At 38.8% G+C, this 25,384-nt stretch overlaps 1 protein-coding gene across 3 annotated transcripts in view; it reads left to right on the top strand.

Moving 5' to 3' along the window:
* HSDL2 (hydroxysteroid dehydrogenase like 2) overlaps nt 1–17,926 on the top strand; it is a 59,692-nt gene extending 41,766 nt beyond the window's left edge. For all 3 annotated transcript variants that reach the window (XM_055301819.1, XM_055301818.1, XM_055301817.1), the window contains 3 exons: nt 1,350–1,496; nt 5,603–5,731; nt 17,184–17,926. In XM_055301819.1, the coding sequence (XP_055157794.1) occupies nt 1,350–1,496; nt 5,603–5,731; nt 17,184–17,296 (389 nt within the window). In that variant the 3' untranslated portion in view covers nt 17,297–17,926. The remainder of the gene's footprint in view (nt 1–1,349; nt 1,497–5,602; nt 5,732–17,183) is intronic.
* Nucleotides 17,927–25,384: the final 7,458 nt, after the last annotated feature.

Here is a 25,384-nt window from a genome sequence, read left to right as displayed (position 1 = left end):
AGGGGTACATTATCTGTATGAATTTTAAAATAATAAACTGACTACAAGTTTTTTAAAAAGTGTGTTTCTTCTTTGCTCCGTTGGATCTTGAGGATTTCATCTTTAAGATCTGTTTGGATTTTACCTTGTAAGTAGATAAGGATTTTATTGTTGTTTTTGTTTGTCTCTGGAATCATCATAATGGAAGGTAATTTATACCCAGCAAATCTGGGATACTTTTATATTGCTTCTGTTGTATGATGGAGTATCTTTATGCTATCAATTAGATTTTGTTTAATAACCTTTGATGAGTTATATTGGACAATATGGCTGGGTGTAATTTGAGTTGGAAAGTAAATGGAGATTTAAATTTTAGCCTAAAGCACATACTGGCCTTGGAGTTAATTTAATTAATGAATTGTTCTCACTTGTTTCTGGGGGCAACTGCCAAACTACCCACAAGTGATTCCCAGAGGATAAATATCAAAGGAACAGAGGTTGATAGTGAGAGACAGCTTCATGCTCTGGGAATTGTCTTATGGACTAGATCCCCTGGCTCATTATATGCTGGATGGTCATCGCCAGTGGGTTAAGTGGATAACCTCCATTCCCCTGGCCTTCTGTTTCTAGACGGAGGGAGCAGGGAGGGGGCTTTCATGAGGCTGATAGCCTGACCTCCCTTTTCATCCGGTGGGAGGGACACCAATCTGATGAAACTGGAAGAGGAAACGACTTTCTATGGTTTAGAGCCCTGTGAAGGTTTTCTGAGAAGGTTGTCCCTGGTTTTCACACAATCTTTATTTTCAGAGGCATTTCTAAGCCCTGATGGGAAGAGGCAAATTTAATCCAGGAATGAAAGAACTAAGTTCAATATAGAGGCAAAGTTATTAGGAAGTCACTTGGCTATTGATTCAAGCTATAATCTCCATTTCAGCTCCACTGATTTCATGGTTTATATTCTGATTTTGACTCTAGTGTCTTCTTTTCTCATTTGGTTTTAGAACTCGGAGGGACTGACAGAGGAATAATTAATTATTACTCCTAAAAGTCTGTTGTTTAAGCCTGTTTTTTTTTTTTTTTTTTAAAGCCACTATAGTTTAGTAGTGGTTTGGGTTTTTTTTTTAACCTAATCTGACAGTAAGCCTTTTATTTGAAGAGTATAAACCATTTACATGTATAATCATAACTGATGTGTTTGGATGTTATCCTATTAATTTGATTTACGCTTTTTGATGTCACCAAATGTATTTAAGGTCATTTTTGTCAAACAAGTCTCATTGGTGGCAAGTCTTTTCTGTTAATTAATTAGTTCTGTGTGTAGCCTTACACTGCGTAGGCTTTCAAGCCGTTATAACAATAATATTTTACAGATGTTCCGGAATTGAAAGAAGAGAAGCCACAGCCACCACCAAAACAACGTTCTGGAGCTGTGGAAGAAACATTTAGAATTGTTAAGGACTCTCTTAGTGATGACGTTGTTAAAGCCACTCAAGCAGTTTATCAGTTTGAACTCTCAGGTAAGGATGGTATTTGGTAATTTGGTGCTTTTATGAAACAGAGTAGGCTATTTCCCTTGGAAGAAAATCAGCCTCTAGTAGCAATCACCTTGATAGTTGGATGTATCCAGAACCCTTAACCCTAGAATGTAGACAATAGCAAATAACTGCTGATTTGTATTCTTGAGTACATCTGGACACATGTAATATAAAATCTCATTACATAGACTTTCAGGTTTTTTTTTTTGTTTGTTTGTTTTGTTTGTTTTTGTTTTTCGGAGTTTTATACCTTTATTTGACAATCAGTGATTAGTTCTCATCCACATTAACAGTCTGTAGATTTTTGAAAGTGGTGACAGGTATATAGGTAACCAGCGTGTAGAGCATGTTTGGTGAATCTTCATCCTCATTACGTTTTCTGGACAACCATATGGATACGGTATGGAACATTTCTTATTCCTTTGGCCCAGACAGCTTTGTTGAGCCTGGTGTCAATGCTCACATCTGGAGTTCCCATCTCCTTCATGGCAAATTTCCGGATCTCTTTGAGTGCCCGAGGGGCACGCTTCTTGAAACCCACTCCATGGATACGTTTGTGAATGTTGATGGTGTATTCTCTGGTCACTACCTCGTTGATGGCAGAATGGCCCTTCTTCTTCTCGCCACCCTTCTTTGCGGGAGCCATTCTGCCGGGCCCTAGTTGGAAAGGAAGAGGCTTCCAGAGTTAAATAAATTCTTGGCATATGTAGGTGAGAGGAAATGCTATGTAGGAGGGCATATGGATCATGACAGGCAGTGTAATACAGTAATGTATCATCATCCACAGCACCTTGCCCTTTTTATCTTTGAAATTATTCAAGTCTGTCTGCACGTAGGCAGCGTTTTCAAACCCCTCAATATTTTTCTTCTCAACATTTTTCTTCTCAGCATTTTTCTTCTCAACTCATATTAATGACAGTTTTAAGAATGAACTACTTCAGTCCCATTGAATGCAAACTTTGACATTATCAGTTCTTTTATCCTTTGTCTCCACTGTTTCCCCTCTCCTTCCTTTTTTCACCTTAGAGCCCATGGTCCATTGCTTTAACCACTCTCTTACCTGTATCCTAAATTTCCTGGACCTTTTGTGCTTATGTCACCACCTGTCAGAAGCCTCATCCTGGTTGAATCACACTATCTGGCTGCCCTGCAGTTGCATCCAGGCTGTTCAGTCCTCCTGGGGAAATGGAAAAAACCAGTCACACCACCCAGTGGATCTGTAGCAGTAGAAATTCATCATCACCCTTCTTCAGCTGGAATCTCAGTGGTACCTCAGAATTCTGTATTTCTGTGGTCAGCTTATTGCATTTTCCACAGTGACTATTTTAAAGCTTCTCAGTGTTCCACAAATCTCCCATCTCTCTCGTCACCACTTTCCTGCCAGTTTCAGCAGATAACCCCACCTCTTCTTTCACAGTGATCATAGAAACTTGTAGACAAAAGTGCTTTAGCTTCCCGTCATCTGATATCAAATCAGCCATTATGAGTATCATTCTTTCTTCCTTCCCAGTAGAACAAAGCTCAGCTCTAGATTTATGCATCTCATGCTTTATTGTTCGTACTGATCATCTGGGATCATGCTAAAATGCATAATCTGATTCAGCATGTCTCAGGGTCTGAATTCTGCATTTCTGACAGGACTGCAGTCCACAGATCTCACTTAGAGTGGCAAAGTCCTAGATCTCATTTCCTGTGGCCTCCTCAGGGACTTTTTGCTTTTAATTATGCCCTCTCTCTCACCTGCATATCCTACTCCCCAGTGATATTTTAACATTCTCAAAGTCTATTCCATCTTTAAAACAAAACACAATGCCCCTAACCCAACTTCTACCCCCACCATTCTTCTCCCTTTTAAAAAAAGCCAAACTTCTTTTTCTTTTTTTTTTTTTTTTTTTTAAGATTTTTTATTTATTTATCATGAGAGACACACAGAGTGAGAGAGACAGAGACACAGGCAGAGGGAGAAGCAGCCTCCATGCAGGGAGCCTGACATGGAACTCGATCCCAGGACTCCAGGATCAGGCTCTGGGCTGAAGGCAGCACTAAACCGCTGAGCCACCTGGGCTGCCCAGAGCCAAACATGTTTTCATGTACAGTTCACTCTCCTCTCATACCATATTTCTCCATTCTGCTGAATTTGCTGTCACCAAGGTCCTCAGTAACCTATACCATCAGTGGGCCTTTGTCATTACCTTGTCACCTCTCTACAGCATTTGAAGCTGTTGACTGTGCTTGCCTTCTGGGAGAGCTCCCTTCCTTGGCTTCCCTGACAGCAGCTCTCCTTGCTTTCCTCCTCTGTCTGAAATCATCCTTGTCAGTTACAGACTTGCCCTAGGAAACCTCAAATCACTCACCTGGCTTAAGTGGCCATAGGAAATGATTACTTATATATTTTTTTAAGGTTTTATTTATTTATTCATGAGAGACAGAGAGAGGCAGAGACCTAGGCAGAGGGAGAAGCAGGCTCCTCGCAGGGAGCCCAATGCGGTACTCAGTCCCAGAACCCCAAGATCACTCCCTGAGCTGAAGGCAGATGCTCAACCGCTGAGCCACCCAGGCATCCCTATGTATCTATATTTCTAGCCTAGTCAGACTTCATCTGACATTTTCACTTGGTTGTCACAAAGATGCCTCAATCTGAACATATCTAAAACAGTTCCCCATTCCCAGCACCTGCCTCAGACACTCCCTATTCAATCTGCTCTTCTTCAGTAGTCCTCTCAGTACAAAATACATCAGTACTTACCCAATTTCCTGAGCCAAAAACTAGCAAATAATTTTTATTATTTTATTTTATTTTAAAGATTTTATTTATTTATTCATGAGAGAGACACAGAGAGAAAGAGGTAGAGACACAGGCAGAGAGAGAAGCAGGCTCCATGCAGGGAAGCCAATGGTGGGACTCGATCCTGGGACTCCAGGATCACGCCCTGGGCTGAAGGCGGCGCTAAACCGCTGAGCCACCCGGTCTGCCCGCAAATCATTTTTAATGCACTCTCCATACCTTTTCCTCAGCATATTCATTTACCCAGGCTTGGTTTTCGGCTTTGAAATTATCTCTCAGGGGCACCTGAGTGGCTCAGATGGTTAAGTGTCTGCTGCCTTTGGCTCAGGTCATGATCTCCAGGTTCTGTGGTTGAGCCCCACATTGGGCTCCCTGCTCAGTGGAGGGTTAACCTCTCCCCTCTGCCTGTGCTCTCTCTGTCTCTCTGTCTCACTCAAATGAATAAACTCTTTAAAAAGAAAGAAAGGAAAACAAAACAGAAGAAAGAAATTATCTCTCAAATATACCTACTTTTCCCTATTCTCACTGCTACAATCTTGATCCAGGCACACATCAAGTTCCCAAACTACCCCAGCATCATCCTAACCTGCCTTTTTGCATCCTCTCTAGTATATTCTCCACAGCTATTAGGGTGATCTATTTAAATACTAACCTATACCATTCTCCTTCCGTGGCATATCCCTTAGGATGAAGTCAGTGAATCTTTCACATGGCCACTACCCCCTGCCTCTGGACTGCTTCATGAGCTCATCTCATGCCACTCCTCATTCTCTTTCTGCCTTCAGTCCTAAATCACTTTTTTTAGTTCTTCTCAAAATCTAGTAATTCTTACCTAATTTTTAAATCTCACCTTCCACTGGACTTGCCTGACTCCACATTACCCTCCACTTCATCTTGTGTGAGAACCAGGTTATTGCTGGACCTTCAGCTCCTAGCCCAGTGTCTGGCTTGTAAGTACTTGATAAATATCTACTGAATTTGATAGAGGCATGAGGGTCTTAGCCTAGAAAAGAGCATTATGTAAAATTATTTTAATTAGCAGCTATTAAGTTTAAGAAGAACAGGGGGGCATTGGGGCGGCCCGGGTGGCCCAGCGGTTTAGCGCCTGCCTTGGGCCCAGGGCATGGTCCTAGAGTCCCAGGATTGAGTCCTGTGTCAGGCTCCCCACGTGGAGCCTGTTTTTCCCTCTGCCTGTGTCTCTGCCCCCCTCTCTCTGTGTGTCTCTCATGAATAAATAAAATCTTAAAAAAAAAAGAACAGGGCTTCTTTGGCTTTTTTTCCTATATCTTTGCATTTTGCATAGGTGAAGATGGTGGAACGTGGTTTCTTGATCTTAAAAGCAAAGGTGGGAATGTCGGATATGGAGAGCCCTCCAATCAGGCGGATGTGGTGATGAGTATGTCTACTGATGATTTTGTAAAAATGTTTTCAGGTGAGTTTTCAATTTTATTAATTTACTGATTGTTCAAGAAAAATTTAGTTCTAACTTTATTCCTTTCCAGATAATCAAGACTTGTGTTTACAGCAGTAGAATCTTAGCAGCTCTTGATGTTACAGAGCACATAGTCTTCAGAAGGTTGTTCTTACTGTTTGGTACCTGATCTTACGGTTCCCTCTCCTGCCCCTTCTACTTCAGCTATCAAGTGGGAAGTAGAAGTCAGGATTTCCTTTTTGCAGGACTCAGAGGCCCATAAGATAATGTTGGGAATAGAGAGGTAATTCAGAAGGACTCCTAGGTGGATTTATTTCTACTAGCTGGACTAAGATTGCCTTTCCAGTAGTACCTGGGACATAGGAGGTGCTGGACTCAGCTGCACCTCATTTACTGAGAGTAATGTCATGCTTTGATCTTGCTGCAACTGTAATGGGAAACAGAGGCCCTCTCCTGCGGCCCCATGATGCTCCTTTCTGTGGAGTCTCTAGCCAAGAGAATTTTTGCATACTTTTCTATTCTGTCCATATACCTCTAACTGTGCTAGAGAATTTTAAGGGTAATTTTTTCTACTTTCTACTCTTAGAACACTACAAATGGTAACTGCGACATGCATTTATTAGAAATGACACTTTAAAGCATTATAATATTTAAAAAAGGTTCACTTAATGATCTATAAATGTTATTCGTTCTTTGTTCTGTTTTAGTTTTCATAAATTCAAGAAAACAGTGTGTACTCTGTGTCCTGTAGATCTTGCTTTCCAGTTGTAATCCAGGATGTTAGTGGCCTATCTGAGCCAGTCTGTGTATGTTACTAATGATTGAGGTCTTCAACTTTTCCTTTTTTTTTTTTTTAAAGATTTATTTATTTTAGAGTGAGAATCCGTGAGTGGGGTGTAGGGGTAGAGGGACAGAATCTTCAACCAGACTCCCCACTGAGCGCAGAGCCCAAAACAGGTTTCCGTGTCACAGCCCATGAGATCATGACCTGAGCTGAAACCAAGAGCCAGATGCTTAACCGAATTAGCCACCCAAGCACCTGTTTTTTTTTTTTTTACAGTAGTATTAAATAATTCATGGTACAAAATCAGAAAGCATGCTTAAGAAAAAGCAAAATAAAGATACTTCTCTTTTTTTTTTAAGATTTATTTATTTTCTAAGAGAATGAGCACATGAGCAGCAGGAGGGGCAGAGAGAAACAGAGAGAATCTCTAGCAGACTCCACACTAAGTGCGGAGCCTGACATAGGACTGTATCCCAGGACCCCGAGATCATGACCTGAGCTGAAATCAGGTCATGCCACTTAACTGACTAAGCCACCCAAGCACCCCTAATCAAAATAAAGATACTTCTTTATCACACTACCGAGATATCAACCATCACTTGATTTTGGTGTAGAGTCATATATATTTCTGCGAATATATATACATACACACATATGCTTATAAAAACAGGATTATAGCATTACTATTGTTTGGTAATCTTTTTCACTCACACATTATAACATCTTACAGTGTTAATAGTTAATCTTTCTAGTCATTTCTTTTTAAGATTTTATTTATTCCTATGACAGAGCACAAGCAGGGGGAGTGGTAGGCCCAAGGAAAGAGAGAAGCAGGCTCCCAGTTGAGCAGGGAGCCCAGCATGGGGTCTGATCCCAGGACCTGAGCTGAAGGTTGATGCTTAACTGACTGAGCCACCCAGGCACCCTCTCTAGTCATTTTCAATATTGTCTTTAGTGTGTTAGTATTCCAACAACTCTGGCTTCATAAAACTTAAAGCGCTTTGGACATACTAGATGCTCAGTAAATGTTGGCAAATTCACATTTTATAAATAAGTAATATTTTGAATTTAAAGATCATTTAAAATAAAAATTGTCAATTTCTAAACTGACATAATAATTATAGCTAATATGCATTGTATGATTACTATGAGTTAATACTCCATGTAATGCTCTGAGAGGAAAAAAAATTTTTTTTAAGATTATTTATTCATGAGAAAGACAGAGAGGGGGGCGGGGGTAGAGACATAGACAGAGGGAGAAGCAGGCTCCTTGTAGGGAGCCCAATGCAGGACTTGATCCCGGATCCTGGGATCACGCCCTGAGTGGAGGCAGCCACTCAACCACTGAGCCACCCAGGCATCCCTATCATTTCCATTTTAAAAAAATGGAGACTGAGGCATTGATAGATTAAGTAATTAACCCAAGGTCACATAGTGAAGAAATGTTGAAGCCAAAATTTGAGTCCAGGCTCTTAGGCTCATACTCTTTTAATCATTATGCTACTTTGCCATCCAAAGGTGAGTGAGATGACTTCTTTAATTTACATTTTATTTATGTAACATAAACCTGTAATAATGGGCTTTCTATTTATGTCTTTCTGTGAATGTGCTCCTGGATTGATTAGGGGAAGTCAGATAAATGAGTAACTAAAAGAAAAAAAGTATTCTTACAAGCAACAGTGAGTGTGCGTCTGCTTTTTATGTCCTTTTGTTCCTACTCTTTATCCCATCTGCTTTCCTTTGAAGGGGCACAATTTAAACCTTATATCCTAGTATGATTTCTCTCTTAAGAAACTATAGCCATTTCTGACCTAATTTATGTAGTGGATACTTTATAAATATAAAAACTTTAAGCAACTAGTGATCATCTAAATCAAAATCTCCTTTTGGCCAGTAGAGGCCACTGTATGGTAAAGCATTATAATAGAAAGGAAATAAATTGTATAAGATTACCTGTTTAGGGATGCCTGTGGCTTAGTGATTGAGTGTCCGCCTTTGGCTCAGTGTGTGATCCCGGGTTCCTGGGATCGAGTCCCACATTGGGCTCCTGGCATGGGGCCTGCTTCTCCCGCTGCCTGTGTCTCTGCCTCTTTCTCTCTCGTGAATTAAAAAAACAAAAAAGGTTACCTGTTTAATATATTGGGAGGAGAGATTATATATAGGTTATTGTGCTTACTAGCTATTTTTTAAACAATAATATTGAGGTATAATTTACGTAGCATAAAATCTATCCAGTATAAGTATGCATGATTTTTGGTAGATTTATAATATAGAGTTGTACAGCCATCACTTACAGTGCATTTCCATCACCCCAAAAAATTCTCTCATGTCTCTTTATAATCATTCCCCATTTTTACCCTTGGCTAACCAAACACTATTTTGTTTTCGGTCTCTATAGATTTCTCGTTATGTAAATGAAATCAAGCAGTATATAGTCCTTTGTATCTGGCTCCTTTCACTTACCATAAGGCTTGAGATTCATCCATTCATGTTGTAGCATGTATTAATAGTTCAGTTCCTTGTTATTGCTGGATAGTATTCTGTATGGGTATACTACATATTATTTATCCACTCACCAGCTGGTGGACATTTGCATTATTTCAGGTTTTTGGCTGTTATGAATAATGCTGCTTTGACTATTGTCATAGGTGTATTTGGGTGGATGTATATTTTCATTTCTCTCAGATTCCTAAGAGTGGAATTGGTGGGTCATATGGTGAGATATATATGTCTTATATATACCATATGTATATATACCATATGTGTATTATATATATACACATACACCATATATTTGGAGAAACTACCAAACCATTTGCTAAAGTGGCTGTACTGATTTTACATTCTCATTAGTAATATATGAAGGTTTTAATTTCTCCAGATTCTCACCAAAACTTATTAGTGTTTTTTTACAGCTTTATTGACATATAAAACAGAATGACATATAAAACAATGATTTGATACATGTATATACATTATTAAATGCATAATGTTAATCAAGCTAATGTATCAATGAATTAATACATTTATCCTACATAGTTACCTTTTTTATTTTTGTAGTGAGAACATTTTAAGATCTACTTCTAGCAAATTTCAAATATACAATACAGTATTATTAAATATAGTCATCATTCTGTACATTATATCCCCAGGAATTATTCATCTTATAACTGAAAGTTTATACCCTTTGACCAACGTCTCATTTCTCTCTCCTAACCCATGGCAACCACCATTTTACTCTCTGCTTCTGGATTCCACTATAAGTGAGATCACACATCTTTGTCTTTCTGCGTCTAGGTTCATCCATATTATCACAAATGGCAGGCAGCATGTTTGATGTTATAACCATTCTAGTGAGTGTGTGGTGGTATCTCATTGTGACTTCCATTTGTATTTCCTTAATGTTGAGCATCTTCCCATGTGTTTAATAGCCATTTGCATTTGATAAACTATTCATAACTTTTGCTTGTCTTTAAATTGACTTATTCTTTTATTATTAAATTGCAAGATTCTTTATAAATTCTAGGTGCATGTGATTTGCAAATATTTTCTCTCAGTCTGTCACTTCTCTTTTCATTTTCTTAATGGTGTCTTTTGAGGTAACAAAAGTTTTTTAGATTTGATAAAGTCAAATCCATCAGTTCTTTCTTTTATAGTTTGTGCTTTTTCCCTAAGTATTTCATTCTTCTTTATGCTATTGTGAATGGAATTATTGTCCTTAATTTTATTTTTGAATTATCTGTTCCTAGTATACATAAATACAATTAGTTTTTGTGTATTGATTTTATATCCTGCAAAAAACTAGTGAAGCCATTTGAACTTGGGATTTTTTTGTGGGAAAAATGTTAAATTATTAATTCAACTTATTATGTGTAACAATAGCTTTTATTTTTTAACAGCTTTATTGAGGAATAATTCACATACCCTGCAATTCATCCATTTAAAGGGTACAGTTAAATAGTTGTTAGCATATTCACAGATATTTGCAACCAGCACCACAGTTGCTTTTAGAATGTTTTCATCACCTCAGAAAGAAACTCCATACCCATTAACTGTTAACCCCATATCTCCCATCTGCATTCAGCTCTGAGCATCCACTGATCCACTTTTTGTGTCTAGATTTCCCTACTCTGGACTTTAATATGAACAGAATAGTATAATACGCGATTTTTTGTGACTAGCTTCTTTCGGCAAGTTTTTTTCTTTTAGCGTGTGTTGAAGTTTCATTCTTTTATTATTATTATTTTTTTAAGATTTTATTTATTTGAGAGAGACACACACACAGAGAGCCAGCACAAGCGGGGCACAGAGAGGGGCGGAGAGAGAGGGAGAAGCAGACTCCTCGCTGAGCAAGGAGCCCGACACAGGGCTTGATCCCAGGACCCTGAGATCATGACCTGGGCCAAAGGCAGACGCTTAACCGACTGAATCACCCAGACGCTCTAGGGGAGAATCTTAATCAGACTCCATGCCCAGGCAGACCCTGACTTGGGAATCAATCTTAAAACCCTGAAGATCATGACCTGGAGTCAAAATCAAGAGTCAGACACTTAACCAACTGAAACACCCAGGCACCCCAGAGGGTTGGGTTTTTTTGTTTTTTTGTTTTTTTAAGGTTTATTTACTTATTTTAGAAAAAGAATGTAGTGGAGAGGGGTAGAGGCAGAAGGGGAAAGAAACTCAAGCAGACTCCGCTGAGCATGGAGCCCAATGTGGGGCTTGATCTCATAACCCCAAGATCACAACCGGAGCTGAAACCAAGAGTTGGACGCTTAACTGACTTCACCACCCAGGTGTCCCTGTTTTTATTGTTTTTAAGGTTTTATTTTTTAAGTAAACAATATCCATTGTGGGACTCAAACTTATAACCTTGATATCAGAAATCACATGCTCTTCTGATTGAACCAGCCTGGTGCCCCTTTTTTTGAGAGTTTTTAGATTTAGCTCACATATTTAGGCCTCTGACCCATTTTAAGCTAATATTTGTGTATGGTGTGAAGTAGAAGCCCAACTTAATTTGTTTGTCTGTGGATATCAGTTATCCCAGCACCATTTGTTAAATAGATTATTCTTTTCCCATTGAATGGTCTTGTCAACCTTGTTAAAGATCAGTTGACCATAGATGTTTGGGTTTGTTAAACCCATAAATAAACAGGTGAAGTTAATATAGAATTACCACATGACGAAGCATTTCCACTCCTATATTCAAAAGAAAATAGATACTCAAATATGTGTATATACATGCTTATAGCAGCACTATTCACAGTAGCCAAAAGGTAGAAACAACCCAGATGTCCATCAACAAATGGATAAACAAATTGTGTGTTTGTGTAATGAAATATTATTCAGCCATAGAAAGAAATGAGGTACTGATTCATCATATAATGTGGATGAACCTGGAAAACTTAATAAGTGAAAGGAGTCAGACACAAAAGATCCCATATTGTATGAATCCTTTCATATGAAACACTAGAATAGTAAACTATTCTAGTTTACTATAGATAGATTACTATACTATCTACTATTACTATTCTAGTAAATCCATATACACAGAAAGCGATTGGTAGTAGCCAGGGCCTAGAAGGAAGGGGAATTGTTAATGCATCATGGGTACAGGGTTTCCTTTTAGCAGGGATGGAAATATTTTGGGACTAGATAGAGGAGGTGATAGTTGTATGACATTGTGACTCCACTTAAGTGCTACTGAATTGTTCACTTTATTTTTTTTTTAAGATTTATTTATTTATTTATTCATGATAGACATAGAGAGAGAGGCAGAGACAACAGGCAGAGGAAGAAGCAGGCTCCATGCCAGGAACCCAACGCGGAACTCGATCCCGGGTCTCCAGGATCGTGCCCTGGGCCAAAGGCAGGCACCAAACCACTGAGCCACCCAGGGGTCCCCAATTGTTCACTTTAAAATGGTTAATTTTATGTCATAAATTTCCCTTCATGTTTTAGAGTACATATTTTTATTTTATTGAAAAAAATTTTAAGTAATCTCTATACCCAACGTGGAGTTCGAAATCTCGACACCAAGATCAAGAGTTACACACTCCACTGACTGAGCCAGCCAATTGCCCAGCGTATATATTTTTTAAAAATGTTCTTTGGTCTTTCCCACTTCCACTTCACAGAGGTGTGAAGTCCTTCAGGTCCTTCAGGTCTTTTTGGTATTTCTTTCATTATTTAACTCCACATTTTCCAATGTGATCACATTTCTCAAAGTTAGATGTTTACTTACACTGTTTTGTTTAGATTCACTAAAGACTGATAGATAAGATTTAAGTTCTCTTATAGCACATTGATTTTACTTTACTTCCCCCTTTCCCACCCTTCCAATATAATTATATCACCTTTTTTTTTTAAGATTTTATTTATTTATTCATGAGAGACACACAGAAGAGAGAGGCAGAGACACAGGCAGAGGGAGAAGCAGGCTCCCTGCAGGGAACCTGACGTGGGACTCGATCCCGGGACCCTGGGATCGCAACCTGAGCCAAAGGCAGACACTCAACCACTGAGCCATCCAGGCGCCCCATCACAGACTCCATGCCCAGGCAGACCCATCACCATTTTGTTTAAATCAATACTCTTTGTTTAAATAATCATGATTCTGCTTTTACCACTGAGTCAAATAGTAGACTATTACTAGGTTTTCTCTCAGAGAACTTTTCTTTTTCCTGGATATAAATAAATGTCCTATGCCCCCCCCCCCCCGCCCCACCTCCGCTAAAATAGGTACAAAGAAACCAAGGAAAATCTTCCCATACTCTTCCCTCAATTTTTTGATACAATTTTCCACTCTGCCAAATGTGTCAGATTACTTGTCAATCTACTTTTTTTCCTGGAGCTCTTTGTCTTGTTATAATAGATAGATAAGCTTATTAAGCTTGCTATGCAGCTGTGATCCTAGAAATTTTTAACTCTCTCTATGCTGAGTCTCTTAGTTCTTGTATCCCATGTTCATTCTTGGTTTATTCTCTTTTGGTGGCACACATTCTCTCACATTCTCTAGTAGCTTCATGAGAACGGATACATAAAAGGTTGTATAAAACTATTTGTATTCAACCAACACATTGTTTGGCTGGGTAGAGATTTCTGGGTTGAAAGTTACTGTTCTTCAGAATTGTGGAGCCAAGGGGTGCCTGGGTGGCTTTGTTGGTTAAGTGTCCCGATTCTTGATTTCGGCTCAGTTCACAATCTCAGAATTGTGGGATCAAGCCCCTTTCCCTGTTCACATGCGTGTGTGCGCTCTCTCTCTCTCAAACAAATAAATAGAATCTTAAAAAAAAAATCTTGAAGTCATTGCTCCATCTTCTAAAATTACTATTGAGATTTTGATACTATTGTTTTTCTTAATCCAAAAGCTTTAGAATCAGAATGTTCCCTTTCTGTATAGTGGTTTGAATTTTCACAATGATGCAAGGTAGTGTGGTCTTTTTTTTCTTTCATTTTCCTGGGTACTTGATGGGTTCCTTGGGAATACATCCTATATTATCTCTTTGAAAGTTCTCTTAGTTCTCACTTTCTGGAGAAAACATTCAACCTTTGATTCAATCTTTGATCACTTCTTTCTGCTATTGCATATCTCTTTATATTAAACTTTTTTACTTTTTGAGAGATTGATTCACCTTATTTTTACTTTTTTTTTTTAATTTTTTTTTATTTATTTACGATAGTCATACAGAGAGAGAGGCAGAGACACAGGCAGAGGGAGAAGCAGGCTCCATGCACCGGGAGCCTGACGTGGGATTCGATTCCGGGTCTCCAGGATCGCGCCCTGGGCCAAAGGCAGGCGCCAAACCTCTGCGCCACCCAGGGATCCCGCTACTTTTTTTTTTTTTTTATAGTAAGGAGAAACTTTATTTGAAAAGGGTATTATGGGGCAGCCCCCGTGGCTCAGTGCTTTAGCCCCGCCTTCAGCCCAGGGCGTGATCCTGGAGACCTGGGATCAAGTCCCATGTCAGGCTCCCTGCATGGAGCCTGCTTCTCCCTCTGCCTGTGTCTCTGCCCCCCCCCCAAAAAAAATAGATAGAAGATGATAGACAGATAGATGATAGATAGATAGATGATAGATATTTCTGGAAGATGATAGATAGATAGATAGATAGATAGATAGATAGACAGATGATAGATAGATAGATAGATAGATAGATAGATAGATAGATAGATGATAGATATTTCTGGAGGGTGGTGTATAGAGAAAGACTTTTGCAGTAGTGGGAGTGGGGCAGTAGCAATAGAGAAGATTGATTTCTGTGACCTGAAGATCTACAAGTGACTCTTTCCTATTGTATTTTAATATTACCTCTCAAATTTTTAATTTCCAGGAGTTCACTGTTGTGGTCATTGTTTCTTCTCTTACCTGCCCCTTTTCCACTCACTGGATCCCATTCCATTCCCCTTCTCCTACAACTTTTCTCCCTTCCTGTCATTTCCTTGCCCCTGCCCCTTTAAGTCTTCTCTGTTTCTCCCTCTTCCCTGTGCTTCTGTTCTTCCTTCTTTCTCTAGCATTCTGTTCTTGATACATTGCTTTTCTATCTTCTCTTACCGATAAGGACATGAACTATGGAATTCTTTTTTTTTCATTCACTTTGTTTTAGTGTTCTTCAGTGCCTGCATTTGTTTCCTCCAAATAGCTTTTATGTTTTTGTTTTTTTTTGTCTCCATTTGATGTGCATTCGTCTTTTTAGGGAAGGCTCCATAAAGCTGGTGGAAGCTGTGTATGTGTGAGTAGGGCTTAGGGCTTGTGGACTGGTGGGTTTCACTGTAGGGTGAAGGACAGAACGCCAGTTTTCCAGCCAAAGGGCACCCAGATGTCAGTGTTTTATCCATTTCTGGAGGAGCTATTCTGTTCCTTTAAAGAACAAAGATTTTCCAGTATCTTCTATGTAAATGAAAATTATCCCTTAATTTATTATTTGTAAACTTGGGTATTAATATCACATTTCCATGAAATAATGTGCAGCTCAGTTTATGCGTTAAAAAATTGGGCTTGATTCTTTCTATCCCTAAGCAATCTATAATGCTTTGTTACAACTCCTACATAGAATAATTTAAAGGTGTTTAATATCTCAACATATATAAATATGTTAACCCACACTTTTTTTTTTCCTGTGTGGCCGCGTAAAAGTTTACTAATATACCAGACAAATATTGTGCCTGCTGGAGATATGATCTGTATATAAATTGGCATCATATAGCTCAGAAAACTATAAATATGAATTAAGGGCACCTGAGTGGCTCAGCTGGTTAAGTGTCCCACTCTTGATTTCGTCTCAGGTCATGATCTCAGGGTTATGGGATCAAGCCCTCTATTGGGCTCCAGCTCCATGACCAGCACAGAGTTTGCTGGAAACTCTTTCCTTCTCCTTTACCCTCTGTCCCTTCCCCCACTCACATGTGTGCTCTCTCTCTAAAATAAATAAATAAAATCTTTTTAAAAAGAGGGGGAGGGCAGCCCCTGTGGCTTAGTGGTTTAGCACCGCCTTCAGCCCAGGGCGTGATCCTGGAGACCCGCGATCGAGTCCCACATTGGGCTCCCCCTACAGAGTCTGCTTCTCCCTCTGCTTGTGTATCTGCCTCTCTCTCTCTCTCTCTCTCTCTGTCTCTAATAAATAAATAAAATCTTAAAACAAAACAAAACAAAGATTCAGACACACCTGGCTTTGAATTGTAGCACAGCCATATACAAGCTGTGTGACATTGGGCAAGTCAGAATCCTGTCTGAGCCTCGGTTTCCTCAATTCCACCATGTGCCAGACCCTGTACTAGCACTAGAATAGGAGTAGCAAATAAAGTTTCCTCCTTCCATGGAGCTTCTTTTATGTTTTATTAACTGCAATTCTGTTTTAATACTCATATTTTATATCCTGGCATTTCTGTGGTTAAAATGCTGCTAACACATACTTTTGTCCATACACTATGTTTTTTAACTCTTTGAGGAACCTCCACACAGTTTTCCAGAGTGTCTGCACCATTTCACACTATGTTTTTAATGATAATTTCTTAAGAATATTATATGCATTTACACCTTTTGATTTTTTTAATCTAAACCTGAAATGTTAGAAGTTTAATGAACTATAACATTGAAAAAATTAGGGATCCCTGGGTGGCGCAGTGGTTTGGCGCCTGCCTTTGGCCCAGGGCGCGATCCTGGAGACCCGGGATCGAGTCCCACGTCGGGCTCCCGGTGCATGGAGCCTGCCTCTCCCTCTGCCTGTGTCTCTGCCTCTCTCTCTCTCTCTCTCTCTCTCTCTCTCTCTGTGTGACTATCATAAATAAATAAAAAAATAAAAGAAAAAAAAATTAACTAAGATAGTATTTGTTTACTATAATTCATCCGAGGGCCACGTATCCTTTATTTTTTTTTCCATGTATCCTTTAATGTGCTATAACTAGTATATGAATGTCCCATCTTCAGCTTTCTGGTAATAATCTTTTGCTGATTGTTGTTTTTACATTATCTAGTATTATAAGATATTGTTAACATCTAAGTCTAGGAATTGGGATTCCCAAGTTACTGATAAAAAATGGAATAGAAATTTGTGTGCTTCAGAGGTTTATAAAACTCAAGGAAATTCTTTTTATAATGCATCTTCTTGAAGTGGTATTTCTGAAAGGACATTAAGGGATGCTTCTCCTTCCCTCATTTTCTCATTTTAGGAAAACTAAAACCAACAATGGCATTCATGTCAGGAAAATTGAAGATTAAAGGAAACATGGCCCTAGCAATCAAATTGGAGAAGCTAATGAATCAGATGAATGCCAGGCTGTGAAGGAAAAAGAAAAAAAAAATGTCGATCACTAAGCTCAAAAAATAAAAGGACTCAACAGTTAAAATCTGTTTGTTTTCTTTCCTCTCGTAAGGATATGCATGTTTGTTCTGGGAAAAAATACAATTTTTGTATCTGTAAGACTTGAAATTGTAATTAAAACAGCTAATTAATCAAACATAAGCTTCATTAAGTGGAATTCTAAGACAGTCTGCCTATCGTATTTTGTGAGTTTTGCTCTCTGAGCATAGATTTCATTCATTGTGGGAAAGGTATGATGAGCAATTTATCAGGTAAATTAGCTCTTTTCAACACTTCGCATATAAAAGGAGGTTAACCAGTTTTAATTTTTCTGTTTGGGATTATATGCTAGTGAAATCTTAAATGGTACTTTAGAGTTTTATATAGTTTTAAAAAAAGATCTTCTACAATGCATTGTCAATCACATAAACGACTTAATAAATACTGTTTGTGAAGACTAATGAAACAAAAACTTTTTCATTCTAACGAGCTTTACAAGTATGTTACCTATAGTAAAAATGTTCTTAATGTAATTCAACTAATTACAGTATGTATTGTCATGTTAAAGTGTGTAAAAATATCCTAAAATAAAATAATTTCTCCCCAGAAGTATGCACTTGGTCACAGTGTTTATTTATTTTTTATTTTTAAAGATTTTATTTATTTACTCATGAGAGGGAGAGTGGGACTCCATCCCAGGTCTCCAGGATCGCCGCCTGGACAGAAGGGGGCGCTAAACCGCTGAGCCACCCGGGCTGCCTGGTCGCAGTGTTTAAAAAAAAGAGAACATCAGGGGAATCCCTGGGTGGCTCAGCGATTTAGCGCCTGCTTCAGGCCTCAGGCCCAGGGCATGATCCTGGATTCCTGAGATCCAGTCCCATGTCAGGCTCCCTGAATGGATCCTGCTTCTCCCTCTGCCTATATCTCTGCCTCTCTCTCTCTCTCATAAATAAATAAAATCTTTTTTTTTTAAAGAACATCAGAATAGATGGTTGTTAAGCACTGAATTGTACACCTCCCAAACTCATTTGATGAAATCCTAACACCCCCGCCCCCCCCAGACTTTCCTTATTTAGAGATAAGGCCTTGAAAGAAGTGGTTAAGTTAGAATGAGGCTTTTAGGGTGTGCTCTAATCCAGTCTGACTGGGATCCTTCTAAGGAGGAAATTTGGAGATAAAACACAAGGGATGCACACACAAAGGAATGACCTTGTGAGAACCAGTGGGGAGGCAGTCCATCTGGAAAGCAAGGAGAGAGGCCTCAGAAGAAACCAAATCTACCAAGACTCCTCTTCTCCAGAACTGGAAGATTTCTGTTGGTTTAGCCACTCAATCTGTATGGTATTTTGTTTTGGCAGCCGCAGCAAACTCATGCAATGGTTTGTCTTCTTTCGCTAAAGTTTAAAAAAAGTAAAAAAAAAAAAAAAAGTCATTTCCTTTCATTTTAATGTTAAAAATACTTGCTCACGGGACACCTGGGTGGCTCAGTGGTTGAGCGTCTGCCTTCAGCTCAGGTCGTGATCCCAGGGTCCTGGGATCAAGTCCTACATCGGGCTCCCTGCAGGGAGCCTGCTTCTCCCTCTGCCTGTGTCTGCCTCTCTCTCTGTGTCTCTCGTGAATAAATTAAGTCTTAAAAAAAAAAAACTTGCTCATTGTAATTCCTTTACTTCTCATCTTCCATTCTCTAATATTACTGCACTTAATTCTGACATTTCCTAGAATCATAATATTAGAACCATTTATTGTCTGTTTTACAAATGAAACAGGATCAGAGAATGGGAAAAGACTAGCCCAAGGCCAAAATTAATAAAATCCCTATCCAACAAAAACCTCCCAGGATGTTAGCCTTGAATAGAACCCATAAAGACGTTACCTCTCCATCCAAGAAGCCCAGATGGATTGCTTTTGGGGTGGCAGCCTTACAACTCCCTTTGCAGCTGCCAGTCACTTCTAGCTCTGTGAAGATCCTGGTCAGGTGTTGCCAGCAGGCTTGTTTTCTACTGAAGTTTATTAAAGCTCTCTCTCTCTCTTTAAGATTTTATTTATTCATGAGAAAGAGACACAGGCAGAGAAGCAGGCTCCATGCCAGGAGCTGATGCAGAACTTGAACCCAGGACCCAGGGATTATGCCCTGGCCCGAAGGCAGGTGGTAAACTGCTGAGCCACCCAGGGATCCCCAGGGCTTCTCTCTTTTCTCTGCATTCTCCAAATGGTCTCAAAGCTTTGGGAAAATAAACTATTACGAGACAGGAATTATGGGTTCTAGTAACTAAAACGAACTTGCTGGGGCACCTGGGTGGCTCAAGGGTTGAGTGTCTGCCTTTGGCTCAGGTCTTGATTCTGGGGTCCTGGGATCAAGTCCTGCATCAGGTTCTCTGCAGGGAGCCCGCATCTCCCTGTGTCTCTGCCTCTCTTTGTGTCTCATGAATAAAAAAAACTTAAAAAAAATAAAACATGAACTTGCTTACTAAGAGGCCTTGAGATATTGGGAAAAAATATTTTCACAGGGCCCTAGTTTTCCCATCTGTAATTGAGGGAGTTGGAATAGGTCATCCACAGCCCCTTTGCGCTCAATATTACTAGGAAGTACCAGTTTGGAGTGTTCCGTCAAAGGTAGCCACACCTAGATTTTTGCTACACCTCCCAGATGCCTTAATGAATTCACGTGTTCCCTTTCCATGGATCTTGCTCATTAACTGCACTGGAGTTGTAGAACTTGCCAGAAGTTTTGAAAGGCTATTTTGTGTGTTGTTCAGCAGCCAATTGAGCCCTAACTCTGAAATTAAATGGTTATGGAGAGAAATCAAGGCCCTTGGTCTTTTTAGTGATTGAAGTTAGACATTTTTAAGATGGTTTGTTGCTAGTAATTCTATATTTCAACAAATCCTCTTATATAGTACCTTTTACATAAGCCTCTTAAGTAGAAGGAAAAAAGTTCTTTTTCCCTCTACCTATCAAGCTTCCAGCTGGGGTCCTGTAAATTAGATTAGCAAAAGATAGCTTAACAAGCAAAGAAGAAATAGAAGTTTACTAACATGTGCGTCACAAATATAGGGTATTCAAGTCTGAATATCTCAAAGGAGTGGTTAGAACTTGAGTTATATAACATCTTAACAAAAGAACTATATTTTTAGAGAATACAAAAGAAAAGGACTTTGAGTTTCTAAAGTGGCAAATCGTGCAAAGGAAAATATATGGTAGTAACTTTAGTTTTCTAAGAAACTTCCAGGGGCACCTGGGTGGCTCAGATGGTTAAGGGTCTGCCTTCAGCTTGGGTCGTGACCCCAGGGGTCCTAGGCTCAGGCCTCATATTGGGTTCCCTGCTCAGTGGGGAGTCTGCTTCTGCTTCTCCCTCTATGCAGCCCCCAGCTTGTGCTCTCTCTCCGTCAAATAAATAAATTTTGCATTTCCCCCAGCAATGAATTAGTGTTCCTGATTTTCTACATCCTCTTCAGTATTTGGTATTGTCGGTGGTGTGGATTTTGGCCATTTTAACACGTGTGTAGTGGTATCTCTTTTTAGTTTGCAATGTTGAATATCTTTTCACATGCTTACTTGCCTCTATATCTTCTTTAGTAAGGTGTCTGTTAGGTCTTTGGTCCATTTTTAAATAGTTATTTTCTTATTGTTGCAATTTAAAAGTACTTTGTGTATTTTGGAAAACAGTCCTTTATCATTTGTCTTTTGCAAATATTTTCTTCCCAGTCTGTGACTTGTTTTCTTATTCTTTTGACATCGCCTTTTGCACAGCAGAATGTTTTCATTTTTTTTTTAAGTCTTTTTAAGTAATCGCTACACCCAGTGTGGGGCTCGAACTCATGACCTTGACTGAGATCAAGAATCGCATAGTCTTCCAACTAAGCCAGCCCAGGCACCCCAAATTTTTTCATTTTGATGAAGTCTAGCCTGTCAATCATTTCTTTCATAGACTGTGCTTTCAGTGTTGTATCTAAAAAGTCATTGCTAAGGGATCCCTGGGTGGCACAGCGGTTTGGTGCCTGCCTTTGGCCCAGGGCGCGATCCTGGAGACCCGGGATCGAGTACCACGTCGGGCTCCCGATGCATGGAGCCTGCTTCTCCCTCTGCCTGTGTCTCTGCCTCTCTCTCTTTCTGTGTGACTATCATAAATAAATTAAAAAATTAAAAAATAAAAATAAATAAAAATAAATAAAAAGTCATTGCTAATAAATAAATCTTAAAAAAAAAAAGTTGTTACCATACCCGAGGTCATCTAGGTTTTCTCCTGTTATTTTCTAGGAGTTTTATAGTTTTGCATTTTTACATTTAGATCTGTGATCCATTTTGAGTTAATTTTTGTGGAAGGAATAAACTATTTAGATTCTTTGTTTTTGTTTTTGCATGTGGATATCCAGTCCCAGCACCATTTGTTGAAAAAACTGTCTTCTTTGTCAAAGATCGGTTGACTATACGTGGGACTATTTCTGGGCTCTCTATTCTGTTCTACTGATTTGTTTATTCCTTCACCAGTACCACACTGCTTGGTTACTATGCTGTATAGTAAGTCTTGGGAGTCAGGTAGTGTCAGTCCTCCAACTTTGTTCTTCTTCAATATTGAGTTGGCTATTCTGGGTCTTTCACCTCTCCGTATAAGCTTTAGAATCAGGGTCACCTGGCTGGCTCAGATGGTGGAGCTTGTGACTCTTGATCTTAGAGTTGTGAGTTCAAGCCCTACAGTGGATGTAGAGCTTACTTAAATGAAAAATAAAAAAAAAAAAAAACAGAAAATAATTTACTGGGATTTTGATTGGCATTGCATTGAATCCATATATTAGTTTAGGATAAACTGAGGTCTTGACAATATTGAGTCTTCTTATCAATGAATATGAACTATCTTTTCATTTATTAAGTTGTTCTAGGATCTTTCATTAGAGTTTTGGAGGTTTTCTCATACAGATCTCTTTAGATTTTGCTAGGAGTTGTACCTCAGTATTTTGGGGGGTGCTGTGGTTTTTCTTTTGTGTGTGTGTGTGTGTGTGTGTGTTTTAAATTTCAAATTTTAGTTCTTCATTACTGGTATTTGGAAAGTGATTGACTTTTATAGATTAGCCTTGTATCCTACCACCTTTCTATAATCATTTATTAGTTTCCAAGAGGGTTTTTTTTGTCAAATTTTTTTTCAGATTTTCTACACAGACAATTATGTCATCTATGAACATAGTTTTATTTCTTCCTTCATAATCTCCATACCTTTTATTTCCTTTTGTGGTGTTACTGCATTAGCTAGGACTTCAAGTATGATCGTGAAAAGCATTAATGAGAGGGGACATCCTTGCCTTGTTCACGATCTTAGTGAGAAAGTATCTAGTTTCTCACCATTAGGTGTAGGGTTTTTATAGATATTCCTCCTTAAGTTGAGGAAATTCTCTCTATTCCTTATTTACTGAGAGATTTTATCATGAGCCGGTGTTAGAGTCTGTGAAACGCTTTTTCCGCGTCTATTAATATGATCTTTAGCCTGTTGACGTGGTAGGTTACATTAATTATTTTTGAATATTGAACCAGCCTTGCATACATGAAATAAATCCCATGGGGTTGTTGTTATATGAATGTTCATGCCTCCTCCCCCTACATTTCATATGTAGAAATCCTAGCCCCCAAAATGATAGTATTAGGAAGCAGGGCCTTTGGGAGGTGATTAGATCCTAAGGGTGAGGGCCTCATGATTGGGATTCATGCCATTATAAAATAGACCCAGAGAGCTAGCCAGACCCTTCTACAAAGTGAGGACAGAGTGACACGGTGCCATCTGTGGACCAGAAATCAAGCCCTTACCATACACTGACTCTATCTGTGCCTTGATCTTGGACTTACTAGCTTCCAGGACTATGGGAAATAAAGTTTATTGTTTACAGGCTACCCAATCTCTGGTACAGAGGGTACCTGATTTAATGATGGTTCGACTCACAATTTTTCAGCTTTATGATGATGTGAAAGCACTACACGTTAATTAGAAACCACACTTTGAAATTTGGATTTTAATGTTTTCCTAGGCTAGGGAGATGTGGTGCGATACTCTCTCATGATGCTGGTCCGTGGCAGTTAGCCACAGCTCCCAGGCAGCCACTTGATCATAAGGGTAAATAACTGATACACTTAACAACCCTTGTCTGTACCCTCACAACCATTCTGGTTTTCACTTTCAGTATAGAATTCAATCAGTTACATGAAATATTCAACACTGTATTTTCATAAAATAGACTTTGTGTTAGATTACTGTGCCCAACTGTAGGCTAATATAAGTGCTCTAGAGCATGTTTAACATAGGCGAGGCTATGCTAGGGTGTTTGGTAGGTTATGTGTATTGAATGCACTTTAAATTTATGATATTTTCAATTTACAATGGGTTTATTGCGACAACCCCATGGTAAGTTGAGGAAGATCTGTATTTTATGGGATACCCGGGTGGCTCAGTGGTTGAGCGTCTGCCTTCAGCTGATGGCGTGATCTCCGGGCCCAGGGATTGAATCCTGCATCGGGTTCCCTGTAAAGAGCCTGCTTCTCCCTCTGCCTATGTCTCTGCCTCTCTCTGTGTCTCATGAAGGAAGAAAGAAAGAAGAAAGAAAGCAAGAAAGAAAGAAAGAAAAAGTAAGTAAGTTTTAAAAAAAAATCTGTATTTTGTTATGGCAGCCTGAACAGGCTATGACAGTTGTGGCATATAGTTCTTTTTATTCATCATTGGATTCAATCTACTAATATTTTGTTGAGGATTTTTGTATGTATGTTCTTGAGAGATGCTGGCCTATAATTTTCTTGTAATGTCTTTCTGGTTTTGGATTAGGGTAATGCTGGCTTCATAGATTGAATTAGGAATATTTTTCTGTATCTATCTTCAGAAAGGGACTAGAGAGAAGTAGTGTAGTTTCCTTCCACTTAAATGTTTGTTAGAATTCACCAGTGAACACTTTTTGACCTGGTGCTTTCTGTTTTGGAAGCTTATTAATTATCATCTTGCTTTTCCCCCATCTCTTCTTTGTTCTTCTATTCTGGCTTCCTGCTACTTCATTCTGCCCTTCATGTAATGCAAGAATCTCACAAGGTATTTCCTTTACCCATTTCCGTTCTTTCTACTATTTTTGTTACACATTTTATTTCCTATGTTACAAACTGTACAACATATTGGTTAATAATTCCATTCAACAAGTGAATTATCTTTTTGAAAATTAAAAAATGAGAGGGGTGCCTGGGTGGCTCCATCAGTTAAGCATCTGCCTTCAGCTCAGGTCATGATCCCTGCATTGGGCTCCCTGCTAAGCAGGGAATCTGCTTCTCCCTCTCCGTCTGCCCACCACTCCGCCTACTTGGGCTTTCTCTCTGTCAAATAAATCTTTAAAAAATTTTTTAAATGAGAAATGTCTTTTAAATTTACCCATGTATTTACTATTTGCACTGGAAATATATCTATCACCAATTATCCAAAAATAAACATATCCAAAAGTTTTCCTCCTGTCCCTTTGTAGTCATTTATGCTTATCCTCCAGCCCATTCCCAGCAACTACTGACCTTACTATAGATTCATTTGCATTTTCCTGGAAAAATCCATTTATATAAATGGATTTGTACAGTATATACTCTTCATCATTTTAGCTTTCAATCTGCATAATTATTTTGAGATTTATTCATGTTGTTCTATATATCAAGAGTGCATTCCTCTTTTTATCATCACTCAGTAGTTTCTCATTGTATGCATATACTAAATATCTTTATCCATTTACCTGTTTATAGACATTCAGGTTATTTCTAGCTTTTGGCTATTAGAATAAAGCTGCTGTGAACATTCATGAACAAGTCCTTTTTTTCTCTTGGGTATGGAATGGGTGTTATGGTAGGTGTATATTTAACTTAAGAAATTTCCAAACTTTTTTTTCCCAAAGTGGTTGTACTATATTACATTCCATCAGCAATGTATAGGATTTAATTTCTCCACATTCTTATCGACACTTGAAATGTTTAGTCTTTTAATTTTTAGTCATTCTAATAAGTATGTAGTGGTATCTCTATTGTATTTTATTTTTTTAAAGATTTAAAGTCCTTCTTTAAAAAAAAGGAGGG

Source organism: Nyctereutes procyonoides, unplaced genomic scaffold, assembly GCF_905146905.1.
Source record: "Nyctereutes procyonoides isolate TBG_1078 unplaced genomic scaffold, NYPRO_anot_genome, whole genome shotgun sequence".
NCBI classification, from domain to species: Eukaryota; Metazoa; Chordata; class Mammalia; order Carnivora; family Canidae; genus Nyctereutes; species Nyctereutes procyonoides.
This window is presented reverse-complemented; position numbering and strand designations above follow the sequence as displayed.